The sequence below is a fragment of the Plenodomus lingam genome (genome assembly GCF_022343315.1).
Source record: "Plenodomus lingam strain CAN1 chromosome Unknown contig_14, whole genome shotgun sequence".
Taxonomy (NCBI): Eukaryota; Fungi; Ascomycota; class Dothideomycetes; order Pleosporales; family Leptosphaeriaceae; genus Plenodomus; species Plenodomus lingam.
In genome coordinates this window covers 2,622,330-2,645,232 of record NW_027093932.1, presented here as the reverse complement: position 1 = coordinate 2,645,232, position 22,903 = coordinate 2,622,330, and the positions used below count along the sequence as shown (strand labels likewise).

Sequence of the window (22,903 nt, the reverse complement as noted above, 5' to 3'; positions counted from 1 at the left end):
TAAGGAATTCCTCTACTTTGGGCATGATACGAAGATTAGTAACTGAACTCCTAACTGAGCACTAAGAACGCCTATAAAACTAAGCTACTAGCATACCGTCCTCTTCATCACTTGGCGAAGAATATCGTGACAAGTGTCAAGCTTCGATACTCGGTCCTCTAAGAATGCCCTTTGTCTCATAATAGTCGCCGGCTCCGAAGCAATCTCGTTCAACTCAGAGTCGGACCATCGACTTACAACCAGAGGCGAAAAAATATCCTCCAGACCCCGAATAATGTGCCTCTCTACGACCTGGGTGACAACATTTGCTTCGTAAACCTTTTGATGTACCTGTGTAGTTGTGATTAGATCAAGTGCTTTTGGGCAGAATGTGTTGCAACAGTTTTGTAGCTGACCTTGTAAATGGCAATCAGGCCGTCCAGAGCACCTTCGCAACCGTATATGTCCATGTCGGGGTTCCGACTTTGACTGAATTCTGCACATATGCGATCAATGTCAACGCTGGCAGAAGTGTGGTCTGAATGGCAGCCTGGGAGACGAGTATGGGTTGTTGCGTTCTCCAGACACGTAGCAAGGGATTGACTTTCTCTGCTCATGCGGCATCTCTCGATAGTGTCAGTGTAGTAGTGGTTATAATTAATGGGATGTTCTCTGAGGTCATCCAAGATTTGCCCAAGTTCCTTTGCAGCTGCCATGCATCTTGTTTTGACAGCTTCTTCAACATGAGTTAATGAGAGGCGAGACTGGACATCCTTGGGACAGAGTTCCTGAAGCAAATCGTGAAGAAATCGTCGACATACATCAACAACATCTTCAATGTGGTCGGTAGCAATGCTACCCCACCTGGCCGACTGCTCCCAGAAAAGCTCTCCGATGATAAGGGGGTTGAAGTTGCCTTGGAGTTCTCTTCCTCGGTTACGAGTTATAGCCTTGATGACCCACCGGAGTGAATCATTGCGTGACAATCTGACTGGCTTAGTCGAATCCGGGGTTGGTATTGGGATTCCCCGCTCGAGCTCGGAAGCCGTGATCTCGCCTGTCCTCTGAAGGACATATGTGTGCCCAGCCTTTCTGAGCTTTTCAGAAAATTTAGAATTCAGCAATTGGACCATAGCTCGCAGTCGACGAACGGCACAAGACGACTCCGGCGTGAAACTAGCACCTGGGGCATATTTGAAGTGTATTCCTTCGTACTGTCCTTTCACTGCAGCACCGGACACCTTATTGAAGTCGAGGCTAAGCTGCATCAGGTATTCTCTACAGTCTGCTGGCGATGAGCGACGATTACCCAACAGGTGGAGCTGCTGTTTCGAGTCTGTGCGGGCATTATTGAGATCTTCGTGCAGCTTAGGAAGCTCTTGCTTGACGTGCCCAAAGAGGAGTTTGCTCAGTCGTTCTCTTAGCGAATCGATGCCAACGGTTCCTTTTGGTAAGCAGTTGAAGTTTGAATGACGGAAATAGTATGCTTCAGCTGCGTTACGTTCTGCGAAGGAGCTTGCCCCTTCCTCAAAGCTTCGATTCTTGACAACATGCCAACCCAATTTGAAAAAAATATCCTCATTGCGAGCCAAGCTAATGTAAGCACTTTCGCTTCCTGAACCAGCAGGAAGTCTGTCCGGTTTTGTAATGATGCCAAGTGTGCGTTCTCCGTTTGGGTCTACCTTCCGAGCCTTTGTGAGGATGCCTTGATTCGCGTAATCATTGGTGGCGGACACGACGGCTAGGATGATCGTCCGAGATTGCGAAATATATCGATCTGTGATTTCTTGAACGAGCTCCACGTCAGCCTTAGTGACCCCTTTGGTCTCGTTCTGAATAAGACCAGGCAAATCGACCAAAGTCAGTTGAGGTCGAGATGGACCTTCGATCTCGACGCTCAGTACGTCCCTGGCGAAAGCGCTCGATTGCGACCCAACTCCACCTATTCCCATGACTACCATTGCCTTGTCCATGATTTCTGGTAGCTCTTCAAAATCTGTAATGGTTTCTGTGAATGCTTGTATTGTCTCCTTTTCAGCACTTGATCGTTCATCATCTGGTATCACCTTGATGGTCAAGGACTCAATCGTTGCGCGCCGCATGATGATTTCAGTTGCAAAACGGGTACATAACTCGTCATTTCGGGGAAACGGTATTTCAGTAAGAGCTTCAAGAACAGAGCTTTTCCCGGCGGACTGATCGCCACAAACAACAAGTTGGGGGAGAGCCAAAATGCTTTCTAGCCCACATTTGCGGACCTGGGCCACTGTATCAAGAACAAGGCGCTGTTCGTCGCTCTGAAGAGCCTCAAGCGAGAGCGTGTTGCTTGGTCCATTGTCAGATGGCGTACCTAAAAGGAGTCAGCCTGAACAGAGGTTCGAAGCCATGAGGCCTGCCTTGCTGCTCCGTTTTGCCTTTAGACATCTTTCGTATTGAATTTAATTTGCACTAAGAAGAAGTATCAGAACCGATGCGTATACACGAGAAATCCAGTGTGTAAAAAAGGGCAGAATAGACCATCACGGAAATTCCTCAACGATCTAAAGACGCCTCGAGTATAAGTGTGTTACAAGGCGTATTAGCATAAGCATTCTCTGCGGAGCCATTTGAGCCAAATATGTGAAAGCCGCAGCATCGGTACGATGTAACTTCTCATGGAGATTGGGATGATCAGTTCTTCCTATTCATTCCGGGGTCGAATGAGTCGTAGCACTTGTGCGGGTTGTGGATGGTCCCAGGTCCTGTACATGCTTGGCTCTTGTCGCATTTGTCCCGAGATTCGTATTGTGACATTCAAACAAGTTGCTGGGACTCCTTAATGTGCCACAAGTTTATTACAATTACAATATCACAAGTTTTCCTTGCACGATTTGGCGATTAGATTTGTTTTGTGCGACAAACATGGTAAAAACGTCACAAGCTAGAAGTCAAGACTTTCAACTTTCAATACCCCGCACTGCCAAAGCGGGTCAAAGTTTTCCCGATTCCCTCTCGAAGCTGGCGATGAAGCACGCCTTTTCTAGCACTTAGTTTGCCAATATCGCCGCGCAAATCTTTCTTAGAAGACATCAAGCCATTTTCGCAAAAGTCTGCACACAAAGTGAAGGAGACGGCTTAAAACGCACATCACATTAGGGCCAGCGGCATCAATATTGAACAGAAGCTAACACTTGCGAACAGGCTCCTGGAGTCATTCAACTGCATGAATTCTTGGCTTAATTCCTATAATAAATTTACTACGGTTCCTGTTTCCGGTAAACCGGTTTTGCAGGTCACCGTAACGCTGTGCAAGCTAGATGTCTGCTTCGATGATGCTCACCATCAGCCCAAACAAAATTGCCTTGAATGTCCCTCATCTGCGTCGCCACGGGGCTGAAGTACACATGCCAAGTGTGTGCAGTCTGCCTATTGATTAGGTGCGTATGGGCCAGCTTCTACTCATATGGCCTGCACTGTGTTGTTAGCTGATTATAATTCGGATGTCTCTGCTAATTTTTACATCTCTTTACCCCTCCATCTTCTCCATCTTCTCCATCTTCTCCATCTTCTCCATCTTCTCCATCTTCTCCATCTTCTCCATCTTCTCCATCTTCTCCATCTTCTCCATCTTCTCCATCTTCTCCATCTTCTCCATCTTCTCTCGTGCTGCCCAAAGAATCTTCCTCATATCCGAGTACAGCTTCGGGTTCGGAACTTCCCATCTTCTACCTTGAGGGATTATCTTTCTCCGCAGTTCGTCAACGCAGGGGATTAGCGGCTGATAATAGTCTGTAAAGTGTTCGAGGGTAGCGTTGCGAAACATGCGATCGTCTGATATTATGCCCAGCTTTTGCTGGGCTAGCACCTCCATGTTCGCATAGTTCCATGTATCGAATTCTTGGACCACTCTTGCCTGCGACCCGTCGCAATGAATGCATATCCAAAATAGCACCCAAAAGAAAGATTCTAGGTCGTGCATGAAAGAATGCTGGTCATCGTCGTGGAGTATCCTGATCGCCATGAACGCTCGCGTGCCCATCTTCCCTCGTGCCCCTGACGGTTTCTCGAAATCCTCCTTGATAGCAAGGTCTAGGTCGATCAAAAAGGCGTGCCAGGAGGGTGTTGTCTTTATCCTCGTTCACCGTGAGGTTGTTCGGCGAGATATCGCATCGTAGCATGCCGGCCCGCGCATAAAGCGACTCGTATCCCGCGATGCAACCTTCTAGGGCAGCCAGTACGCTAGCCCTGGAACTCGCCATGTATATAGGCTTATCGTAGTCCCGAACAATGACATGGCGGTGCACTCGATCCGCTGTTGCCGTTCTTCCTTTCACAGGAGAGCTCGAACAGATTCGCTTGTTAGTGGTAAGGAAAAATTCCTGCAGAGGTTCATTAGTCTGTGCGTTGATGGCACGGTTGCAATACTCACTAAAATATATTCTTGAGCTCGTGAATTTGCCTTTGTCACAAAGCATCCCTAGGTAAGAGTTGTAGCTATGGATGGCCCCACCTGGGCATCATGTGGGGCTCACGTGAGGACGCGTGTTGGCGACTACGGAGTTTATCGTATGACCGACACGCAGGCCAAACATTTCATAAACACAGCACTCCAGCACATTGAGCCCCCATTAGTTGAAACACACACACACACAATCAACAAGATGGCGGAAAAACAAGAGCAAGTCAGCGCCGCGTCGCCAGAGGGCACTAGCGCCGATGCGGGCTTGGAGAAGAAACCTGATCCAGCTCTCACCGAGGCGGTCACGGAGAAGGATGGCGCTGCCCCCAAGGACGAGCACAAGCTGGATGATGCTACGACCGGAGTGGCGAATCTCTCTGTCACGGAAGACAAAGCAAAGGAAGATACGACTACTTCAGAAGCGACAGCACCACCACCCGCTGTCGAGTCTCCAGCGCCAGCTGCAACGACAACAGAAGCCACCACAGACGACGCCGCCAAAGCCAGCCAGGGCCCCATTTGGCCCGAGACGGCACCGGACCACCCACTCTCCAAATTCTACGATGCCTTTGAAGCTCTCGTCAGCGAAGCGGCGCACAACGAAGTCTACGGCATCCAGCTCACAAAGTCTAACCCCTTTCTCACCAAGCTCATCCTCCAAAAGTTTCTCCGCGCAAACCAAAATGATCTCGAGGCGGCCAAGGGCCAGCTTCTCGAGACGCTCAAGTGGAGGAAGGAGTTTGATCCCATCAAGGCGGCTGGCGAGAGCTTTGAGCGCAGCAAGTTCGAGGGCTTGGGCTATATTCTCAAGGTCGAGGGTGTGCCTGGGAGTCCCAATGCCATGGATATCGTCACCTTCAATATCTATGGCGCTGTCAAGGATAACAAGGCTACCTTTGGCGATCTCGATGCGTACGTTCCTCACTTCCTTGTCATGCCACTGTCTTTTGTTTTAAAAGCCCAACTGCTTACCATCCTCATACCACAGATTCCTCCGCTGGCGCGTTGGCCTAATGGAGAAGTCCATCCAAGCCCTCGACCTCCCCTCCGCCACAAAATCGATTCCCAATTACGGCGAAGGCACGGACCCGTACCAAGGCTTCCAGATCCACGACTACTTGCAAGTCTCGTTTCTCCGCCGCGACCCGCTCGTCAAGACAGCCACGTCCAAGACGATTGAAATCCTCGGTAAACACTACCCAGAGACGCTGTCGCGCAAGTTCTTTGTCAATGTACCCGTAGTCATGGGATGGGTCTATACGGCCGTCAAGATGATTGTGGCCAAGGAGACGGCCAAGAAGTTTACCGTCTTGAGCTATGGCAAGGATCTGGCGGGCGAGTTGGGTAAGGGTGTGCCCAAGGAGTATGGAGGCGACAAGGGCAGCCTGCAGGAGGTGGGCGAGGCGGTCAAGTTGACGGATTAGGCCTCGGGTCTATGTGTATCATGCTATTCAACTTGCGATTGGATACGTGGGTGTTGGGAAGACTTTGGTGGTAAGAGGTAATGGCAGTGGACGTTGAAGCGCGTTTGCTGGGATAAGAGTGGTGAGCACAGAGCAGCAGCGCAGGTTTTTGACTGTTGTTTAGCGATCCTAGTCGCGATATACCCAAACTGAGAAGGCTTTTTTGTGCCGAGCGAGCAACTGGAGTTGTTCATGTTAATTCGAGCAGCTGTTTTATGGAAAATTGATAGCAAGCAATCATCATGCACTTGGTAAAGCAGAAGCATTCTTACAACAGGATATGAAGCTGAAACACATCAATGGCAACACATTTGTGAAAACGCAAGACTTTGTGTAAGGTTTGAATTCAGACTATATACGTTGGTCATATTGAAATGTGTAACGCATCAGTCCCGGTGCTCAGGCACAAGATGCTGCCAAGCAGTGATGATAGAAACCTGTACTCTTGTTCCAAGTCAGCATTGATTCACGACAAAAACGCTGAAGATGGAAACATGAGTGAGAAGCTCAGCCGAAAGATGAAAAGTCTCGAACGTTTTTTCAATCAGTGAGGCGGACCCCGTCTGAGTTAGCATGAATTGGTATTCGTCATTGCAAAATATTTTGAAAGAAAAATTGTGCTTACCGTGCTGACAGTCTGGGGCTAGACAGTGTAGGTCAGCGAACCGCTATCTTCACAGCATCAACTGCATAGCAGTCAGTAACAGACTCGTAAAGGATATCATCTGATTCATTGTGATATAGAACGGCTATCAGGTAATCGAACTTAGTTAGATCCCCACTGGTAGGTCGGTATTTGATAGTACTTAAGGTTGCTCATCATTGCAGGTGCTAGGTGTGTGGATGCATGGGGTGGTGCCTGACCTCTTGGTGTCTTTCGCAGCTCAACTATTCCTGGTTCATGATAACGATCCTATTACGCCTTGTGATGGTCGAGGCGATCGCGTATGGAAGAGGTTCTGAGTCGAGCTGCGAAAGAGGGCGCAACGGCAGCGCATGCTTTCTATTCAAGCGGCTTCATCTCTGCCAAACGCTATGCGGTGTTCCAGTTCTAAAGCAGCTTCAAAGCGTTAGCTGTGGTTCTCGAAGCAAATTGATACAAATGCGAAGTATTTTTCAGCTAATCAGTCTTCTCGTTTGGCTTGAGTGGTCGGATCACCATATGTATGTATGATAGGGGCGACACGAATGTTCATCATGTTGGAGTGGAAATAGCAGATGAAGGGGGAGCGACTTACCAGAAGATGCTGTGGTGGTGCAGAAAGAGAAGCGCAAAGCTCTCCAACTTTTGAAGGGAACTTTTCTCCTACGGCGGATTGTTTGGCCGAGAAGATTGGGGTCCGAGCTCCTATCCTTGGCGCGACGCGCTCCAGGACAATATGGTCCATTAGAACCAACGCGCTTGCATGTCCCTCTTTTTCCCTGTGTCCGCCGACCACCACCACAATCACTACCATTTGCAGCAGCAGCAGTAGCAGCACAAACATCGCCGCGTCGTTGCCACTTCAGGCACTAACCGAAAAATCTAGTATGGCAGAGAGAACGTCTTTCGCTTCCTTCGTCCAGGACGCGCGGGCAAAGAAGAAGAACGAAGCGCTCGCCCAACAGTTCCTTGGTCGAGGCCGCAAAACAGCCGCATCGGGTGCAGGTGTCGCCAACAAGCCCCGCGCCGATTCGCAGAAGCCGTCGCTACTGAGCCGTATCACCGGCAGCGCAGGCGTGCAAAAGCGCTCTGCGTCTGCGAAGCCCAACTTGCAGCCCACGACCAACATCCACGGCAAGTGGAAGAACGACTTGTACGACCCCGACCCACCAGCACCGGCTGGAGGTAGGAACGCCAGGCTCAGTCGCACCGTGTCGGCGTCGCAGGTCGAGCGCAACAGCAGGACATATGACAAGTTCACATCGGTGCTGAACAAGAGCACGGATGCGCGTGGTGGTGGCGGGGCAGGGGGCTTCAGCATTCGGGGTGCTGCGTCGGGAGGACCATACACTGTCGTTGCTAGCAACTTTGCGCTTGGCACCACCGCGAAGGATATCGAGGCTGTCATGTCGCCTATTGGCGGAGAGACGTTGGGATGCAAGCTCATTTCTGCCTCGCCAACCGTCATGGTCGAATTGCAGTTTGCGGACAAGGCAGGCGCAGAAAATGTCATTGCTACGTTCAACAATCACCTAGTGAGTCCTTCACGTCCACTCCCGAGGGTACAATACGACTGACCATGACTTCAGGCGGATGGCAGGCTACTCTACGTATACATGAAGGATGTCCCGGCCAGCTCTCACCTCGCGCACTCTCGGCAAGCTCCAGCACGCCTTACACAGCCAGCCAACGACATGGACATGGATATTGACACAAATGCTGGTGCCCGCCCAGGCAGCTACCAAGACGGTCGCTATGGCTTCAGGGAGGGCGGCCGCCATGACCCACCACGCGGACCGCGCCGTCGGTACTAAGCAATGTCCTCACTCATCACTTGCTCAGGCGCAACTTCGATTATTGATGTACGATACCCTTACTACGAACATTGGCTGCATGCAAACCTTTCACAATGTATGAGAGGGCTGCGACTAGGGTCGCCACAGGCGTCAAATACACTAGACGAATAGCGTGCGTCTTCTATCGCATGAACTAAGATTCCCGCTACGAGGGAGTTGGAGCTAGGATCTGATGACCTAATATGATTGAGGTAACACATCGAATATAGATGTGATCACCTCATTGCCCTACCATGACATTCAGCGTGCATTGTACCAGCCCTTCAGCTACGGAAAGGATTTTCCAACCCGTTTCTTGGGCTCAGGTGCTCTTCCATCCTTCGATCGCACTATCAATGTCCTTCCTGTACCGTTGCTGACCCTCGCATTGCTCCAAGAAAACTTTGTACTTGGCATCCAACAACTTCTTGAGCGTCTTGTCGCCCAACGGCTTCACGATCTTACCAGGCTTGCTCAGCCTATCCATGATGTCCCACAACGGCTCACTGTTCCCATCCTTATCCGTACTTGCGGCCTTGGCACCCAGCATAGCAGCACCATGTACGACCGCCGCATGTACGTATCGTGGAATGAGGACGGGCATGTCACATGCGGTAGCCATGAGCTGCATAAGCAGTCCATTTTGGCACTGTGACCCAGACATGAAGATTGAAGAAATGACGTGCCCTGAGGCATTCATGGCTGACACAATTTGATGTGTTTGCAGAGCAATAAACTCCATGGTGGCGTAGTAATACAGCGCCAAACCATCGAGACTCTTGTCCGAGCTGAGGCCAATCACCGAACCTTTCATGTTGGGATCGGCGATGGGTGAGCGGTTACCGAAGAGGTCGCCGTAGAAGAAGAAGTGTCGTGCCAGCCAAGCAATGTGTGGTGCGCGCGCCGTTTCTGCCATTTCGCGAAGATGCTCGTTCAAGTAGTCGTAGATGTTTGTGTTGTACGTCTCAGCGACGGATACGGCTTCGTTGAACGCAGGGTGTGTCTCAATAACGTGCTTGAGGAGCTCTCCGGTGGCACTTTGTCCGCCCTCGGCCATCCAGTAGCCAGGCAGTAAGACGTCGCGATAGGGACCCCAGACACCATCGACAAATACAGGATCGCGCGACATCGCAAGATGGCATGTCGATGTTCCCGCAACCGCGGCGAGACGTGTGAAGGCCTGTGACACGTCGTTCTTGGGTTGGTCCATGTCGAGCTGATCATCATCCAGCTTGACTTTGGCGCCAACGGTCCCAATCCACCCAGCGTATGCGTCGATGACACCGCTTCCGACTGCGATGCCAGGTGAGAGACCCATTTCCTGGGCCGCCTTTTCGCTGAGTGTTCCTACAAGATCACCAGCTGTAAGGTAGCGCCCATTCTGCATATTTGTCAGTAGATTGCCATAAGCATAGCAGAGTAGGACAAACCACATTATCCACGCCTCCCATGCGCTTGAAGTTGTCCTCGCAAAGATCTTCAAGGCCGATCTCCTTTAAGAAGTCTTCTTGCCAGCCCTTGACACTGCCATCGACACCAACGGGGACGAAACCCTGCTTGCACACCACACTGCAGAAGCTCCGGCTCTCGCTGCCCGTGGCCAAGTGTGTGAGCGCATCAGTCAGATCGTAGAACTTGCAGCGATCAAATAGCTCCTTGGGCATGTTGTTCTTCAGCCACAGTACCTTGGGAATCTCCATCTCAATGGACATTTTGCCGCCCACGTATCGAAGTAGATTGTGGTTTGTCGCATTAATCTTTTCCGTTTCTGCTACAGGCCGATGGTCGAGCCAGAGTATGACGTTACGATCGTTTCCGTCCTTGTTATCGAAATTGGGGCCCGTGACGGATACCGGTTCATCGGTGTCGTCTCTGAAGACAGCGAGCGAGCAAGTCGCGTCAAAGCCGATGCCACGGATGGTGTCTCGGTCGATGTTGTGTTGATCCAACGCGCGTCGGACAGATGAGCAGATACATCGCCAGATGTCAGATGTGGATTGTTCCTTCAATTCTTAGTAGGTGCTCTCTACAATCGGCCGGGACAGGGAACAGTACATAAAAGCCCGTCTGTGGTTGCCACAGGGCGATATTCTCTGAAGCCAGGCCAACAATGTCGCCCTGATCATTCATAATACATGCTCGGGCACTTCCCGTGCCGACATCGATACCGATGTAGTGGTCAACATGTGGACGAAGCTCATTGCGAGGGTCAGTTGACAACTGCCTGGATTGCTGGCGTTGAGCCTGTCTAAAAGGGACCGTGCCAGCCATTATGATGCTAATTGATAGTGACAGTGGAGCGAAACTGGAAGCTGTTCAATAAGGAGGGTAAGTAGAGGACCCCCAGAAATGAAATAAAAATGTTGAGATACAGCACAGCGATGCACGGTGAGCTCATGGGAAGCTGTCAGGAGCTCTGGCATGGTGGGGGCGGGGCAGTGGAGTGGTTAGCGAGCCCAAGATCAACATGGAGCAATTGGATTGGATTCTCTACCCGCTATTCTGGGGAGTGTCGCCAATGTTGCCGATCGGCTCTGCCAGGAGAGTCGGAAATGTGGAGGTTGTGGAATCTCGGATCCACTCATTGGGGTATGCCGTAGCTTGAGCGCCAGTGGAAACACCGTAAGACGCAAAGTCAATTATTTAGCGTTGCCATCAGACGGACACATCAAGGCTCTGCTATGGGTAAAGGGAAAACATGACGGTGAGGACTTGATGACCTGGCACTCATGTCCAGTCGGAGTAGTCGAATCCGCTAGGGTTACGCCCTTTTAGTAAGGGGAAAGCCTGGTAGTTCAGAGTCTACGGTAGGGACAAGGTCAAATACCCAGGTATCATAGTTATCCATGCAACCCAAAAGGTCCTCAGGTTCAGTTAGATACCAGCATTTATCCTTATCTCTTTGACACGCCTACATTATGTTTAGCAGTAGAACCCAGGTGATTTGATGAAGACATGCCACCAATACCTCGTCGACCTTTCACACATCTTTGGCCTAAAGGAAGACCGGTGACGGCACTGTGACCACCACTGTTACCGACAGCTACAATGAGGATTACAGCAAGAGAGAAGCGCACCTTCAATCCATATTACTGCAATGATATGCTGAAGAGTGCTTATCAAGCCAAGAGGGCTGTATGGACACCATGTGAACACATTTTATCGCCGCCTCTACGGTACCATATGTGTAGTTTAGTGAGAATTCAGGGCGCTTATTAAGGATTGTTTATATAGCTTTGAAGCAACTTCAGACCTCCTATGTATAGTACGAAATGTATACATTGTACCGTATATTGAACAATAACTTGAGAAAAGCGAAGCTCGTTGAGCAAAGTGATTATCAGGTATAGGTTTGCACGATAGGATATGGTACGCAGAAAGTGATGTAGGATTTATTCAACGTGATTTGATAGAACAACTATCTACCGTATCCCCCCAGAGGCGTCCACCAAGGGGCGGGTGGATCACAAGGGGCGACACAGCCTCCGTCGATGCGGTGTTAGCTACGCACCTTCGGTCTGTTGAATTTCTTAGTGCAAGGAAAAACATTGTAATAAGTCCAAGGGGGAAAATACTTACCAGGTCCGGCGCCGCACAGTAAGTGGTAATTTCCTTCACAGCAGCAGCAGTCCGATATTCGTGCACAAGGTGCTACACAGTAATTAGTAGGTGATATATAGTAGTAAAGTCAAGACATAACACCAAGTCCACTTTGGCCAGGGTAGTAATTTTGGCCGCAAATATTGCTGATGGCTACAAAGAGAATCGCGGTGAGAGCAAACGCATATTCATTGTAAGATTTTAACTTGAATGATGATGATAATATACTTACGAGTTGTAGTGTACACTTTATGTTGGGTCAAGAAGGCTATATAAAGACCCAAATCTGGCCAGGTAGGGCCAGTAAGTTACCGGTAGGTGAGCATAAGAAGATCTCGCGTACCTGCCTGGTACAAGCCGCATGATACTTTCGTACATTCTTCAATATACATCAACAAGTCTGCTCTAAGAGAGTTTAGGCTCGATCAATTAATCAAAATGTGCCATGGCAACAGGCGGGCGGGGTCAGAAGCCAGTTAGAAAACGCTCTAAGGAGTTACAAAGAGAGTATCAAAAGGCTAGGTATTCCGAGTGTTGAGGGTCTGTGACTCTTGGCCCTCTAATACAATCAGAAGAAACTACTAAGATACATGAATATGCTGTACATATATACACAGTAAGATACTTGACAAGGAAACCCATAACGTACATATTCAACGTGCTCCCATTGATATTTCCAACAATCAGTGTGCAGATAGTGGAAGGATTACTCTGCCAGTCTGTGACACTCACAATAGTCCTACGTGATAATTGTATTTTCTGTGTACTATTGCCAGTCATCGCACACCGCTGCCCAACGTTTATTTCATAAGCGCACGGTAGCAGCTGTCACGATCTATTCAATCCATGTTACTTGCCTAGGTGCGTTAACTTGAAAAACGGCGTTGAATGGCATCGAACAGCTTAAAATAATTATCAGGCCACATTGATGTAGACTAAACAATACCGTATATCTTGAAAGAGACCCAAAGGGAATAGAAGAGCTAGTTTGGACTTGGTCGCAAGCTTAGTAGTGGGGAAATGTGTGGGTCACCGAGCTTACTGCATAGAGTGAATGAACGGGTGGTCCGGCGATACATTTGGCCGTCCAGCTCCAAGCGTGCATGATGGAACACCATCTCGCGGCGAACCCCATGTCTTCGTTGCACTTTCATATATCAGCAACATTCACCATGCTACTCACACAACTCCTCCTGCTCCCCTTCGCGGTCGCATCTTCAGTAACGCTATACGTGTCGTCGGTCCCAACCACCTCAGATCCCTCCATCTCCTCGCCCATCCCGCTTGCGCAAATCGAGTACGATGTAGAGCAATCGGCCGGCACACTGGCATCCTACACACCACCAACCGGCTCCTACGCCTCCGACCACCTCTTGCGCGTCGGACTTTCCGACTCCAAATCTGCGGCATGGCGCGGCATCGTCACCTCGGCGGCTAGCTTCTCGGAGCAGTACCGCAAGAAGTTCATTATCCATGTGGATGAAATGGGTGAGCCGATTCATGTGGGTTTTGGCACGAGTGCGAAGGGCAGTGGGCAGGAGATTGAGATTGAGATTGTCAAGAGGTCGGCGGGACCGAAGCCGGTGTTGAATAAGCCTATTGTGTTGAACGCGGATGGGAAGCTGGATTCCAAGGAGCCGGAGAAGACCTTTTTGCAGAAGTGAGTGAACTTTGGGCCTATGGGATTTGAAAGGAGTATGCTAACCGCCTCATAGGTACTGGTGGGTCCTTGCATTGTTCCTCGTTGTTCAGTTGGTGTCGGGTGGAGGGGACGGAAAGTAAGAGCCAGCAGCTCGGCATCATCTACCAATATACCCATTCGCGCATACAGCTTTCAACGTACGCTCCGGATTATGCTTGTATTCAAGTAGGCATAAAAAATTTCAAAAGATGTTGGGTCACGAGGCACGCCTCGATGTTGTACACTGTTGTCGAGGGTTGGGCGATCACATAGTAGATCGCTGGTACGATTTTCAACTCGAAGGTCACGAGCCAACGCCACGCTGTGCAAGTTCATGCACGAAATTGCTAATGACAATGTTGTATTTCACTGGGCCATGCTTTGTGGTTAAGATCTATAATGCGGGTATCTATATATGTTTATGCTCATTATTGAGCGGCCTTGGAGGGCGATCAGGCAAGAAGTCTGGAAGAAGCGGAAGAGATTGCGATGTTTGGAACGGCGACAGGCGGCGCACGCAGTACCGGTGGTGGTGTGGACTTTGGCTGATGAACGTCCATGGGCAGAATCTCCGTCTTAAGCTCTCTCGTCTTCTTCTGCTTGGGTTCCGGGGCTTTCTCATTCTCTTGGACGTAGAACTTACGCAACAGCATGATAGCTTCTTCCCTGAAGATACCACCAGTGACAGGGTACGGCTTGTCGACACTGGGACTGTACTTTGTTAGGACTTGGAAAGACAACAAGATCGTGGATTGGCTTACTCGCAGTGGACATTCAGTACACCACCTGTGCCTCCGAAACGCTCGTTCCAGCAGCCAAAGTAGACCGCCTTGATTCCGTACTGACGGAGCATAGACGCACACATGACACATGGCTCCACGGTCACGTACAGATCAGTCTCGTTGAGGATGCTGATTGGGTGTTTGGACAGAATGCTGGCAATGGCTACAAACTCGGCGTGGCGGGTACCATTGAGTGTTCGGTTTGTTTCGTTCATGCCTCGACCAATGATTTCGCCATCTTTGACAAAGACGCAGCCCACAGGTGTCTCGTCACTCTTGAGTGCGAGTTCAGCCTGGTACAGGTAATGGGTTAGCCAATATCAAATGCACAACCTTGGCTGCACATGAGCAGGTTGGATCAGTGTGTGGTGTATAGTGTAGAGTGTGCAAAGTGTAGTGATTGTGACTCACCATAGCGATGGCCTCACGCATGAAGCCCTCATGAAGCGCCCTCTCCTTCGGATCCATAGCCAGTACTGCACGATCCTGGTCTTGGTCTTGGTCTTGGCAGTGAGGTTTGTCTACAGGTTGCGATGCAAACTCGTCGCTGTGCGAGGGCGAACGTTGTGTTTGAAAGCGGTGCAGGACATAGAGCCCAAGGCCCAAGGCCGCAGACATCGCAACGACAAACGGCGTCCATGGCTCCTTCCCTCTCAACGTTCCCAACATGCCCAAATGGAAGTTGCGACCATCTGTGGGTTGCTGAAACAGAAGGTGCACGCACGCACGTCCACCGTCGGTGTTCTCGGTGTGAGCTGCCGACCAAGACGCTTTCGGCAAGCGTAGTTTAGTGTACGTGGACTTATGTCTGAGAGAGAGGCGCCAGAGAAGCCGCGAATCTGACTTGCGCAGCAGTAAAGCCAACCTCCATTGCAATCGCCAGGCAACGACTTGATAGACAGGTGCATAGCCACACAAGCCTTACGCAACCTTACATAGACGATCCTGCGCCTCCACAACCCAACAAAAGGAACGAAGACCCCAAGCAGATTGAAGCCGCCCAGCCCATCTCTACAAGAGCTCCGCTATTCACAGGTCGCGCCATCAACACAGCCGCACCCAGCTACACTATACCTCGCGCAACACACCACCCACGACACCTAAAAGGCCCTGCACGCCGTCGCATACATCACACTCAGAATGACGCTCGCTGAGGAGTTCAAGTCGAGGAATTTCAGTAAGAGGCTCTGTCCAGATGACTGCTGAGATAGCTGCTGACCTGGCACTTGTGTAGGTATCTACGGTCAATGGTCAGTCGTATTCCCACACTAGTCATGTCGCGACTCCCTTCTCAGAATAGAACTGAGTTGCAGTAGCAAGTCTCTGGTCATTGCATACTCACTTGCGTTATTAGGACCGGAGTGCTGTGCATATTCCTATGCTTCGCCCTCGGCATCGCAAACATCTTCCACGCCAACTTTGTGATCGCATTCAGCATTGTATGCTTGTACGTCCCCCCCTCAGTCTCTCTGAAGCAGCAACACGGCTGATAGACACGGACAGAGTTTGTTCCTTCATCATTATATTCATCGAGATACCCCTCTTGCTGCGCATCTGTCCGACGTCGTCGACCTTTGACAACTTTATCCGCAAATTCAGCTCCAACTACATGCGCGCGGTCATCTACTTTGTCATGAGTGCGATACAATGGATCAGTATCTGGCCCATGGCGACAAGCTTAATTGTCGCTGCCATCTTCTTGCTAATCGCTTCCATGTTCTATGCACTTGCTGGATTCAAGGGGCAGCAATTCCAGGGCAGCAAAACCCTAGGTGGACAGGGCGTCGCACAAATGATCATCTAAAAAGATTACGGACCTCAGTGAAGGGGAAGAGAGCGCAAGATCAGACACGGACTCGTATGTGTGAGACACGATGCGGTGCTTGTTAGGGGGAAATGGGCAGCGACGTACAGCAAGGCTCACCCATGAGTATCAGTACAGCACGTTGGATAGGCGGTTGAAGCTGGGTCTCGAGTCCTTGTATCAGGAATCAATTGCTAGGCGTTTCTGGACGTGTCTTCAGGAGGACTGGAGTGGAACAGGGCGCGCATTGCGCATGGCATGTCATTTGCAAAAAGGAATGCAATCATCTATTTTATGAACACATGGAATTGTTGCCTGTAGGAGATGACAAGGTCACTGATGATGTTGGTGACATGGCTTTGACTCGTTGTCACAATTGCACTTGTGCCCCACATGAGGCCATGACAGCGTTTCCAAGCTCGCATGGTGAATGCTGTTTTTGACATCTTTAGTCCATTGGCTTTCAGTGGGAGCTGACGTTGACTTGTCATTGAAGCTAACAAATGCCCTTTGCCAACTCTGCTTGCAACTACTCTAGCGATGGCTGGCTACCAGGATTCTAGGTAGACGGGAACAAGGGACCATTACCGCAGCATGCGCTTCCAGATGATGGATGGATGGTGCGGGGGAGAGCGCTAGACAGGCTTGATGACGGAAAGTGGCGTAGCTCACACGTTGGCCGCAAAGGCTCTGCACGCTTGCTTGGCCTTGTATCGATTCACTTTGGCTCTGGCTTCTTGCAATTGAGCATTTGAATGAGCGAGCCGTGGAGTTTTGTGACGGCGGGTTGCGGGTTGATGGATCTGTCTGGTACGGTTGAAAGCGTTGCGCAGACTCGATGTCTTCTTGATTGGTTAGCAGTCTCGAATAAGGTACCTACAACAAGACCCGACACGATACACGATACATCAGACACCAGACACCATGCATGTATGGGGATAGTCGAAACAGGCCTGTGGGCGAGCAGGCTCTGCACTGTGGTGGCCTTTCAGGTTGCCAAACAGACCCTTGCGCCTGCGCCATTCGGGAAGATGATGCAAGCGGGTCCTGGCCAGCCAGCGAGAATGCTGGTCCAGTACATGCACTCTGCACCCTGTACTCACTCTGCACAGCACATAAGACTGCACAGGTACCGCTGGATTTTCTGACGTTTCTTGTCTTGTCCATACTTCATACTCTTGAACACTCGCTCTAGTACTGCTCCCGCCATCCCTCCCTCTCTCTCTCTCTCTCTCTCTCTTTCTCTCTCTCTCTCTCTCTTTCTCTCTCTCCCCCTCCCTTGACTATACTACTGATTGACTTGTAACCCCACGCACTCCGAGGTAAGTGCCAATCATCTCGCTTTATCTCCTCCAGCTTTCTCCGCTGGTATCGTCAAACACGGCCGCGCTCATTGGCTGGCTCTGCATCGGCGGGCATGGGAGCCACAGAGCTGGTTGTGCCAGGTGCTGCGCAGCTTTTCTACTGTGAAGCTATTGTACCAGCCATCACATCATCGATTCCCTGCCATTCAACGGCCCGCTTATCTCACGCTTCATTTCATGTCTTCTGGCCTCTACTGCGCTCCTTGTCCGACTTTCTTCGCTGACCTTGTCACCCCACGTAGCTTGCCTCACATCACTTTTCCCCGCACATCCCACCTCTACACTACCCAGACACCATGAGCGCCCCACCAACAATACCTCCCCGCCCGGCGCGCACGGAGAAAAGCCCTGCGCCCGCCCCCCAATCCCACATGGATGTGCCCAAAATTCCTCCACGCCCAAAGCGTGGCATCGAACGCTCAGTCTCGCCCGCGGGGGACAGATACGCCCGCTCCCCCCTCAATGACCCAACCTACCTCCACAACGGGCCCCCGCCGAGAGAGGGCGGCCGTCTCACCACCGACACCCCCTCTCGCCCGCCCAGCGTGTCAATGCCCTCGCTGGGAGAAGAAGGTAGCGAGTACGCCAGCTTCGAAGACCTCTCCAAGACCCTCACCAGCGACAGCCTCGGTCCAGCTGGCTCGCCCCATCAATTGAAGAGTGTTGCTGGCGATCTGCCTCTCCACGCTCCCACAGCCTCAGTCCCTAGCTCCACAGCCAAGAGTAGAATTCAGGCGGTGACACGCACCGACTCCTCCTCGGCAGAGGCAGCAGGCTTTGGCAAGCAGCTTTCGGTCGACGAGAAAGTGGCCCAGAGCACTACCAAGTCAGGCCGCTCTGGATCCTCGATTGGCTCCAGGCCCAGCTCTATTTACAATGACAAAGATGCGCATGGCATCCCGGAAATCGGCGTGCAGGTGCCCATGTTTCGTGGTGCTGGAGACGTGCAAGCTCCTAGCCCGGCACCTCATGCGCACCAGCCGGGCTCTGGTGGTGCATTTCACCCAAAATCTGGTGGACGCCATCACGGACGTACCAAGAGCGGTCGTGAAATCTTCCATGGACCCCCAGGCAGCTATGGAATGCACGGGCATGGGGTCATCTCAAACGACGAGTTCGAGCAGAAGTGGTACGAGCGACATCCGGAGGACCTGAAGCGCGAAAAGGCTGGTGAATACGGACCTCATATCCAAGAGAACAGAAAAGACTATCACTGGCGTGCAGACAACTTGGAGAAGCTTGTGCATACCAAGGGTCAGGATGTTGGCATGGGTACAGTGATCTGAGACATTCCACAATGAATAAAGACTGACAAGTGCAATAGGTACCTCTAGAGATGCCATCAGTACACCGGACGAACAGATTGGTTACATTGCCACCGAACAATTCGCCTCGAGAATGGCATCGCCTAGACCACAATCTGGCCGTCCTGCCTCGATCAAGGCTGGCCACACCGACTCTCCTCTCCGCAACGAAGCAGGCCAAGAAGTTGACGAGCAAGGCGAGGTTATTCATATCGATCCGCCCGCTCACCGAAGCAGCAAAATACACGGAGGAGGCTATGATCCCCCAACAGAAGACCTGGGTCCACAAGGTGGAAACACTACGGAACAAGGCGGGTGGGTGACTGAGCGTGGCTATGGCACGCCCATTCTTGCCTCCGATGAGGTAAAGAAGCATCCCGATAACGAATGGAGGCAGCCTGCCGTTTCGCCTGAGTTGGAACGTCACGGCAATGAATACACTGTCAACGAAGACGGCACACCAGCATACATGACCAAAGGCCGAAGCCATAGCAGGAGTTCGAGTCGAAACAACAATCCTCCGCAGCGCGTCATCCCCAGCCCTGCGCAGTTCGACCGGGGTGGTACTCCACTCGAGTCGCACAAGGAGTATGAACCATTGTTTCCAGAAGATGAGGAAGACACAAAGAAGCCCAAGTCGCAGGTGGACAAGCTCAAGCGACCCAGTGTTGCTCGTCACCACTTTCCCAGTCAGGACGTCTGGGAGGATACTCCGGGTAGTCTGCAGCTCGAGACCACTGTCGAGACTCCAGAGCCTGTCGCTGTCGATGAGCCGGAATCTGCTGGCGGTATCAAGGATGTGAGCCCTGCAAAGGTCTTCGAGGATCCCAGCACGGAAGAAGAGCGCAAGACTCATATCGCCAAAGAAGACCAGCAGTCTTTCCTTCCTGATCACACCAGGCGCTTCGCAGCGGAGAACAAGCACCTTGGCAAAGTTCGCGATGAGAATCCTATACGCCCTGGTATGCAACAGCGCTTCCCCAGCCAGGACATTTGGGAAGACTCGCCCTCATATGGCCATCTTGAAACTACTGTCAGCGCGCCACAGATGGAAGACACCAACGAATATGCCGAAGAATCACCTGTGACCGATAAGCCGACCGTTCCAGCGCGCCCTGAAATCCCAGCTCGCCCGGCGAAGGAGTCAGTATCTCCTGTCGACAAGAAGGCACCCATCATTCCTGAGCGTCCAAAGCCCCAGATTTCGGTCCGCCCGAGCAAGCCTTCTACCGGATCTTCAGAGAAAGTACCCACTGTAGATTCGCAGTCGGACAACGACAGTTCGCAAGCCAAAGCGAAGCCTCCCGTTCCTGCGCGCCCTGCGACCTCGAAGATTGCGGCCCTCCAAGCCGGCTTCTTGTCGGATCTTAACAGTAAACTTGGACTGGGACCTCAGGCACCCAAAGTCAAGGAGCCTGAACCGGAAAAGGAAGAAGAGGCTGCTCCTCTGCAAGATGCTCGCAAGGGTAGGGCTAAGGGACCCCAGAGACGAAAGCCCGCAGCCTCCGCTACAGCTACCATGTCTGCCGGGGCTGCTGTTCCCACACAGAAGTTGTCTATTGGTCCAGTCACTACCATTTGGAGTTTTCGTGAAGACGGCGCTCTTGACGTGGCAGCGGCTAGGATGGCTGCCACAATCCAGGATGCCCTGAGGGCTCCGGCTCCAGCGAAGAGTACGCAAGACGGGCCCACCGACTCGCAAAAGAATAATTCTTCCAACGACGTCATGGACAAGTCCTTGCCTGGTGAATCACGAGAGGATGATCTAGTCAAGACTACCACTAATCACAGTGAGCCAGCCGCTGCAGTCGAGGCAACCATCGACCAGACTTCTTCAGCAGTTGAGCATACTTCGTCGACTTTGAAGCCGGTAGCTTCCAACGTAACCAATACTGTCTCGCCCGCCGTGTCCAAGGCCTCGGAGACCGTACAACAAGCGGTCCAGCCAGCTGTCGCCCGAGTTTCCGAGACACTGGAGCCCGTCGCGTCCAAGATCTCGGCTACCGTACAGCCCGCAGATCCGCTGATTACTGAAACTGCCTCTGGCTCGGTGGATGCACCAGGTGCTTTTCCCGGATCGGGCCCTGGTCTTGAGGACAAGCCGACTATCTCGCCTGCGGCCACAGGAAGTGAAGCGCAGGCGCAGAAGCCGTCGTCAGTCCAGCAACAAGATAAGGATGTGGCATAATTCGTAGACGCTGTTTTTGGCTGACCACAAAGTCTATCCTGAAGACGAGAGTATCAAGCCAGTACTAGTGCGCGCTTTTTTTTATGGCAGTAGCTTATAGGTAGACATTGCAATTGTAGATGTGTATACGAGTGATTGTCGTGAAGGGGTTTCTCCTGACCAGCCTGACACACCACATGTTGCTCTACCAGTGATATTCCTCTCCTTACCTTTTTCGTCTGTTTCTGATGGCTTCTTTTTCTAGTCTGTTACATAAAACACGAGCGCGTCTACTTGGATAATCCTGCGTGTTTCGCTCTTGTTGATTCTCTCGTCGCTTTTAGTTGTCAACAGTTTTACACCTGTAAGTTACCATTGCAGTGTACACCTCCAAGAGCTTGATAGATGTAAGCTTCACAACGCCAAGACAACGCCCCGCTGTCCTCGCATTCACAGCATATACAAACCTATCCTTCCTTCAAGCGAAATACATTATTCCCTCTAGGCTTTACTATGCAGGTTTCCAGAAAGTCTCCGCTCCTGCGCCCATAACACACAACCTTGCGCGCTATTCAAGACCTGAACAGGTCCAGCTATGTTACCAGGCCAGTTGTAAAGGCGATCTCGACGGTGTCAAGGAACAGGTCCGACGGCTTCTACATGATCCTCATCATGAGGCCGCACCCGTAGAACAAGCCGCAGAACAGCAGCCCCGTCCAGAATGGCTTTTTCGCTTCACTTTCCGAAGCCATATCGCGCAAAGACATAAGAGTGGTGCAGCACTTGCTTGATGAAAATGTTGCAGGCGGACATCTTCCAGCTGATGATGCTGTGCGTTCGCAAGCCTATGAGATTTTAGCATTGTTTCTCACGCGCGGATGGGATATCAATGAGCCTATGGGTCGAAATCTGCCTGCTGTCTTGGGGTATTGCTTACAAGTTAATATGTCCATATTGCAATGTCCGCTAATAATACTTCAGCATCCCATCATCAACTTCTGATGAGGAAATGGTAGCATGGCTGCTCGACCATGGCGCTGATCCCAACAGCCGCTGCGACTGGGATCTCACGTCTACATCCTACGCCATGCTCCAAGCACCTCTACAAACCATCCAAACACTTTTCCAACGAGGCGCAGATCCTCACCGCGGACAACTCCTCCACTACACCGTCCTCCGCGACAAACCCGACGCCCTCGCCGTAGTCCGCCTAGTTGTGGAAAAAGGTGCAGCTGTTAATGAGGTCAAGTATGAAAAAGAGCCCAAGACGTATGCAGAGCGCAAGCCATTTAGTCTTGGTACGGCACTCTATCGAGCTGCGGAGTTTGGGAAGCTGGAGATTGTGGGGTATTTGGTGGACAAGGGTGCCGATCCTTTGAAATTGGATAGCAAAGAGCGGACACCACGGTTCTGGGCGGAGAAGAGGGGGCATGGGGAAGTTGTGTGTTTGCTTGAAGGAGCAGAGGGGCAGTGGTTGCGGGGTGGGAGCGGGGGTTCTGCTGTGGGATTGTGAATTCCTCTGTGAAATTGAAGGGATCTGTTGGTGTACATGTGGTATGATTGCTCATTCTAGTAGTGGATCTTGCTGAGGAAAATGATAGTGCTGGTTTTTACGCAAAGACGCGGATGTCCGTAGTCGCTATCTCATTCCGCAATCCGAGCTGCATTGTATTGCCAGCGACACATGGCCGATGGCCCAGGAACTATATAGCCTTATCTGGTATGCCGGGATGTAAATTGTTTGGTTTTAATATATGGTCTCCTAGCGCCGGCTGAAAAACAAGAAATCAGTGATGGTGGGATGGCCAAACTTGAGCGATACCAACACTCGTATGCTGATATT

General features: G+C 51.3%; 12 protein-coding genes across 12 annotated transcripts; 5 read left to right on the top strand and 7 right to left on the bottom strand.

Annotated features, from left to right (window-relative positions):
- Window positions 1-87: 87 nt before the first annotated feature.
- Window positions 88-2,403, bottom strand: IAQ61_002922 (uncharacterized protein; the record flags this gene model as incomplete). Its single annotated transcript, XM_066095758.1, has 3 exons — window positions 88-330; window positions 396-2,329; window positions 2,376-2,403. 3 exons carry the CDS (start codon window positions 2,401-2,403, stop codon window positions 88-90), a joined length of 2,205 nt encoding a protein of 734 aa, XP_065954594.1.
- A 1,010-nt stretch (window positions 2,404-3,413) lies between these two features.
- On the bottom strand, window positions 3,414-3,829 carry IAQ61_002921 (uncharacterized protein; the record flags this gene model as incomplete). Its single annotated transcript, XM_066095757.1, has 2 exons — window positions 3,414-3,426; window positions 3,489-3,829. The coding sequence occupies 2 exons, from the start codon at window positions 3,827-3,829 to the stop codon at window positions 3,414-3,416; spliced, it is 354 nt and encodes a 117-aa protein (XP_065954593.1).
- Window positions 3,830-4,454: 625 nt separating this feature from the next.
- On the top strand, window positions 4,455-6,187 carry SFH5 (Non-classical phosphatidylinositol transfer protein (PITP); the record flags this gene model as incomplete). Its single annotated transcript, XM_003843281.2, has 2 exons — window positions 4,455-5,329; window positions 5,406-6,187. 2 exons carry the CDS (start codon window positions 4,455-4,457, stop codon window positions 5,839-5,841), a joined length of 1,311 nt encoding a protein of 436 aa, XP_003843329.2. The 3' UTR covers window positions 5,842-6,187.
- Window positions 6,188-6,266: 79 nt separating this feature from the next.
- On the bottom strand, window positions 6,267-7,268 carry IAQ61_002919 (uncharacterized protein; the record flags this gene model as incomplete). The annotated part of the gene is made up of 7 exons (XM_066095756.1): window positions 6,267-6,324; window positions 6,506-6,517; window positions 6,559-6,566; window positions 6,745-6,768; window positions 6,913-6,940; window positions 7,119-7,186; window positions 7,245-7,268. The coding sequence occupies 7 exons, from the start codon at window positions 7,266-7,268 to the stop codon at window positions 6,267-6,269; spliced, it is 222 nt and encodes a 73-aa protein (XP_065954592.1).
- Window positions 7,269-7,410: 142 nt separating this feature from the next.
- On the top strand, window positions 7,411-8,337 carry IAQ61_002918 (uncharacterized protein; the record flags this gene model as incomplete). Its single annotated transcript, XM_003843283.2, has 2 exons — window positions 7,411-8,058; window positions 8,113-8,337. 2 exons carry the CDS (start codon window positions 7,411-7,413, stop codon window positions 8,335-8,337), a joined length of 873 nt encoding a protein of 290 aa, XP_003843331.2.
- A 343-nt stretch (window positions 8,338-8,680) lies between these two features.
- IAQ61_002917 (uncharacterized protein) lies at window positions 8,681-9,676 on the bottom strand (the record flags this gene model as incomplete). Its single annotated transcript, XM_066095755.1, has 1 exon — window positions 8,681-9,676. The coding sequence occupies one exon, from the start codon at window positions 9,674-9,676 to the stop codon at window positions 8,681-8,683; it is 996 nt and encodes a 331-aa protein (XP_065954591.1).
- Window positions 9,677-9,713: 37 nt separating this feature from the next.
- Window positions 9,714-10,629, bottom strand: IAQ61_002916 (uncharacterized protein; the record flags this gene model as incomplete). Its single annotated transcript, XM_066095754.1, has 2 exons — window positions 9,714-10,282; window positions 10,389-10,629. The coding sequence occupies 2 exons, from the start codon at window positions 10,627-10,629 to the stop codon at window positions 9,714-9,716; spliced, it is 810 nt and encodes a 269-aa protein (XP_065954590.1).
- Window positions 10,630-11,861: 1,232 nt separating this feature from the next.
- On the bottom strand, window positions 11,862-12,738 carry IAQ61_002915 (uncharacterized protein; the record flags this gene model as incomplete). Its single annotated transcript, XM_066095753.1, has 5 exons — window positions 11,862-11,876; window positions 11,938-12,009; window positions 12,191-12,205; window positions 12,271-12,337; window positions 12,608-12,738. The coding sequence occupies 5 exons, from the start codon at window positions 12,736-12,738 to the stop codon at window positions 11,862-11,864; spliced, it is 300 nt and encodes a 99-aa protein (XP_065954589.1).
- Window positions 12,739-13,049: 311 nt separating this feature from the next.
- IAQ61_002914 (uncharacterized protein) lies at window positions 13,050-13,740 on the top strand (the record flags this gene model as incomplete). Its single annotated transcript, XM_003843286.2, has 2 exons — window positions 13,050-13,618; window positions 13,674-13,740. Coding segments are annotated over 2 exons (636 nt in total), but the record flags the coding sequence as incomplete, so codon positions are not given.
- Window positions 13,741-14,091: 351 nt separating this feature from the next.
- Window positions 14,092-15,232, bottom strand: IAQ61_002913 (uncharacterized protein; the record flags this gene model as incomplete). Its single annotated transcript, XM_003843287.2, has 3 exons — window positions 14,833-15,232; window positions 14,401-14,714; window positions 14,092-14,350 (listed from the first exon to the last, which is right to left on the bottom strand). The coding sequence occupies exons 1-3, from the start codon at window positions 15,088-15,090 to the stop codon at window positions 14,092-14,094; spliced, it is 831 nt and encodes a 276-aa protein (XP_003843335.2). The 5' UTR covers window positions 15,091-15,232.
- Window positions 15,233-15,258: 26 nt separating this feature from the next.
- On the top strand, window positions 15,259-16,806 carry TVP18 (Golgi apparatus membrane protein tvp18). The gene is made up of 4 exons (XM_003843288.2): window positions 15,259-15,598; window positions 15,656-15,671; window positions 15,776-15,868; window positions 15,925-16,806. Exons 1-4 carry the CDS (start codon window positions 15,562-15,564, stop codon window positions 16,223-16,225), a joined length of 447 nt encoding a protein of 148 aa, XP_003843336.1. The 5' UTR covers window positions 15,259-15,561; the 3' UTR covers window positions 16,226-16,806.
- A 1,079-nt stretch (window positions 16,807-17,885) lies between these two features.
- Window positions 17,886-22,573, top strand: IAQ61_002911 (uncharacterized protein; the record flags this gene model as incomplete). Its single annotated transcript, XM_066095752.1, has 5 exons — window positions 17,886-18,861; window positions 18,914-21,047; window positions 21,566-21,704; window positions 21,751-21,986; window positions 22,042-22,573. 5 exons carry the CDS (start codon window positions 17,886-17,888, stop codon window positions 22,571-22,573), a joined length of 4,017 nt encoding a protein of 1,338 aa, XP_065954588.1.
- Between the last annotated feature and the right edge of the window lie 330 nt (window positions 22,574-22,903).

Coding starts and splice junctions, on each gene's coding strand:
- TVP18 (XM_003843288.2), top strand. CDS start 15,562: ATGACGCTCGCTGAGGAGTTCAAGTCGAGGAATTTCA. Junction 15,869..15,924: donor GCATTCAGCATTGTATGCTT/GTACGTCCCCCC, acceptor AGACACGGACAG/AGTTTGTTCCTTCATCATTA.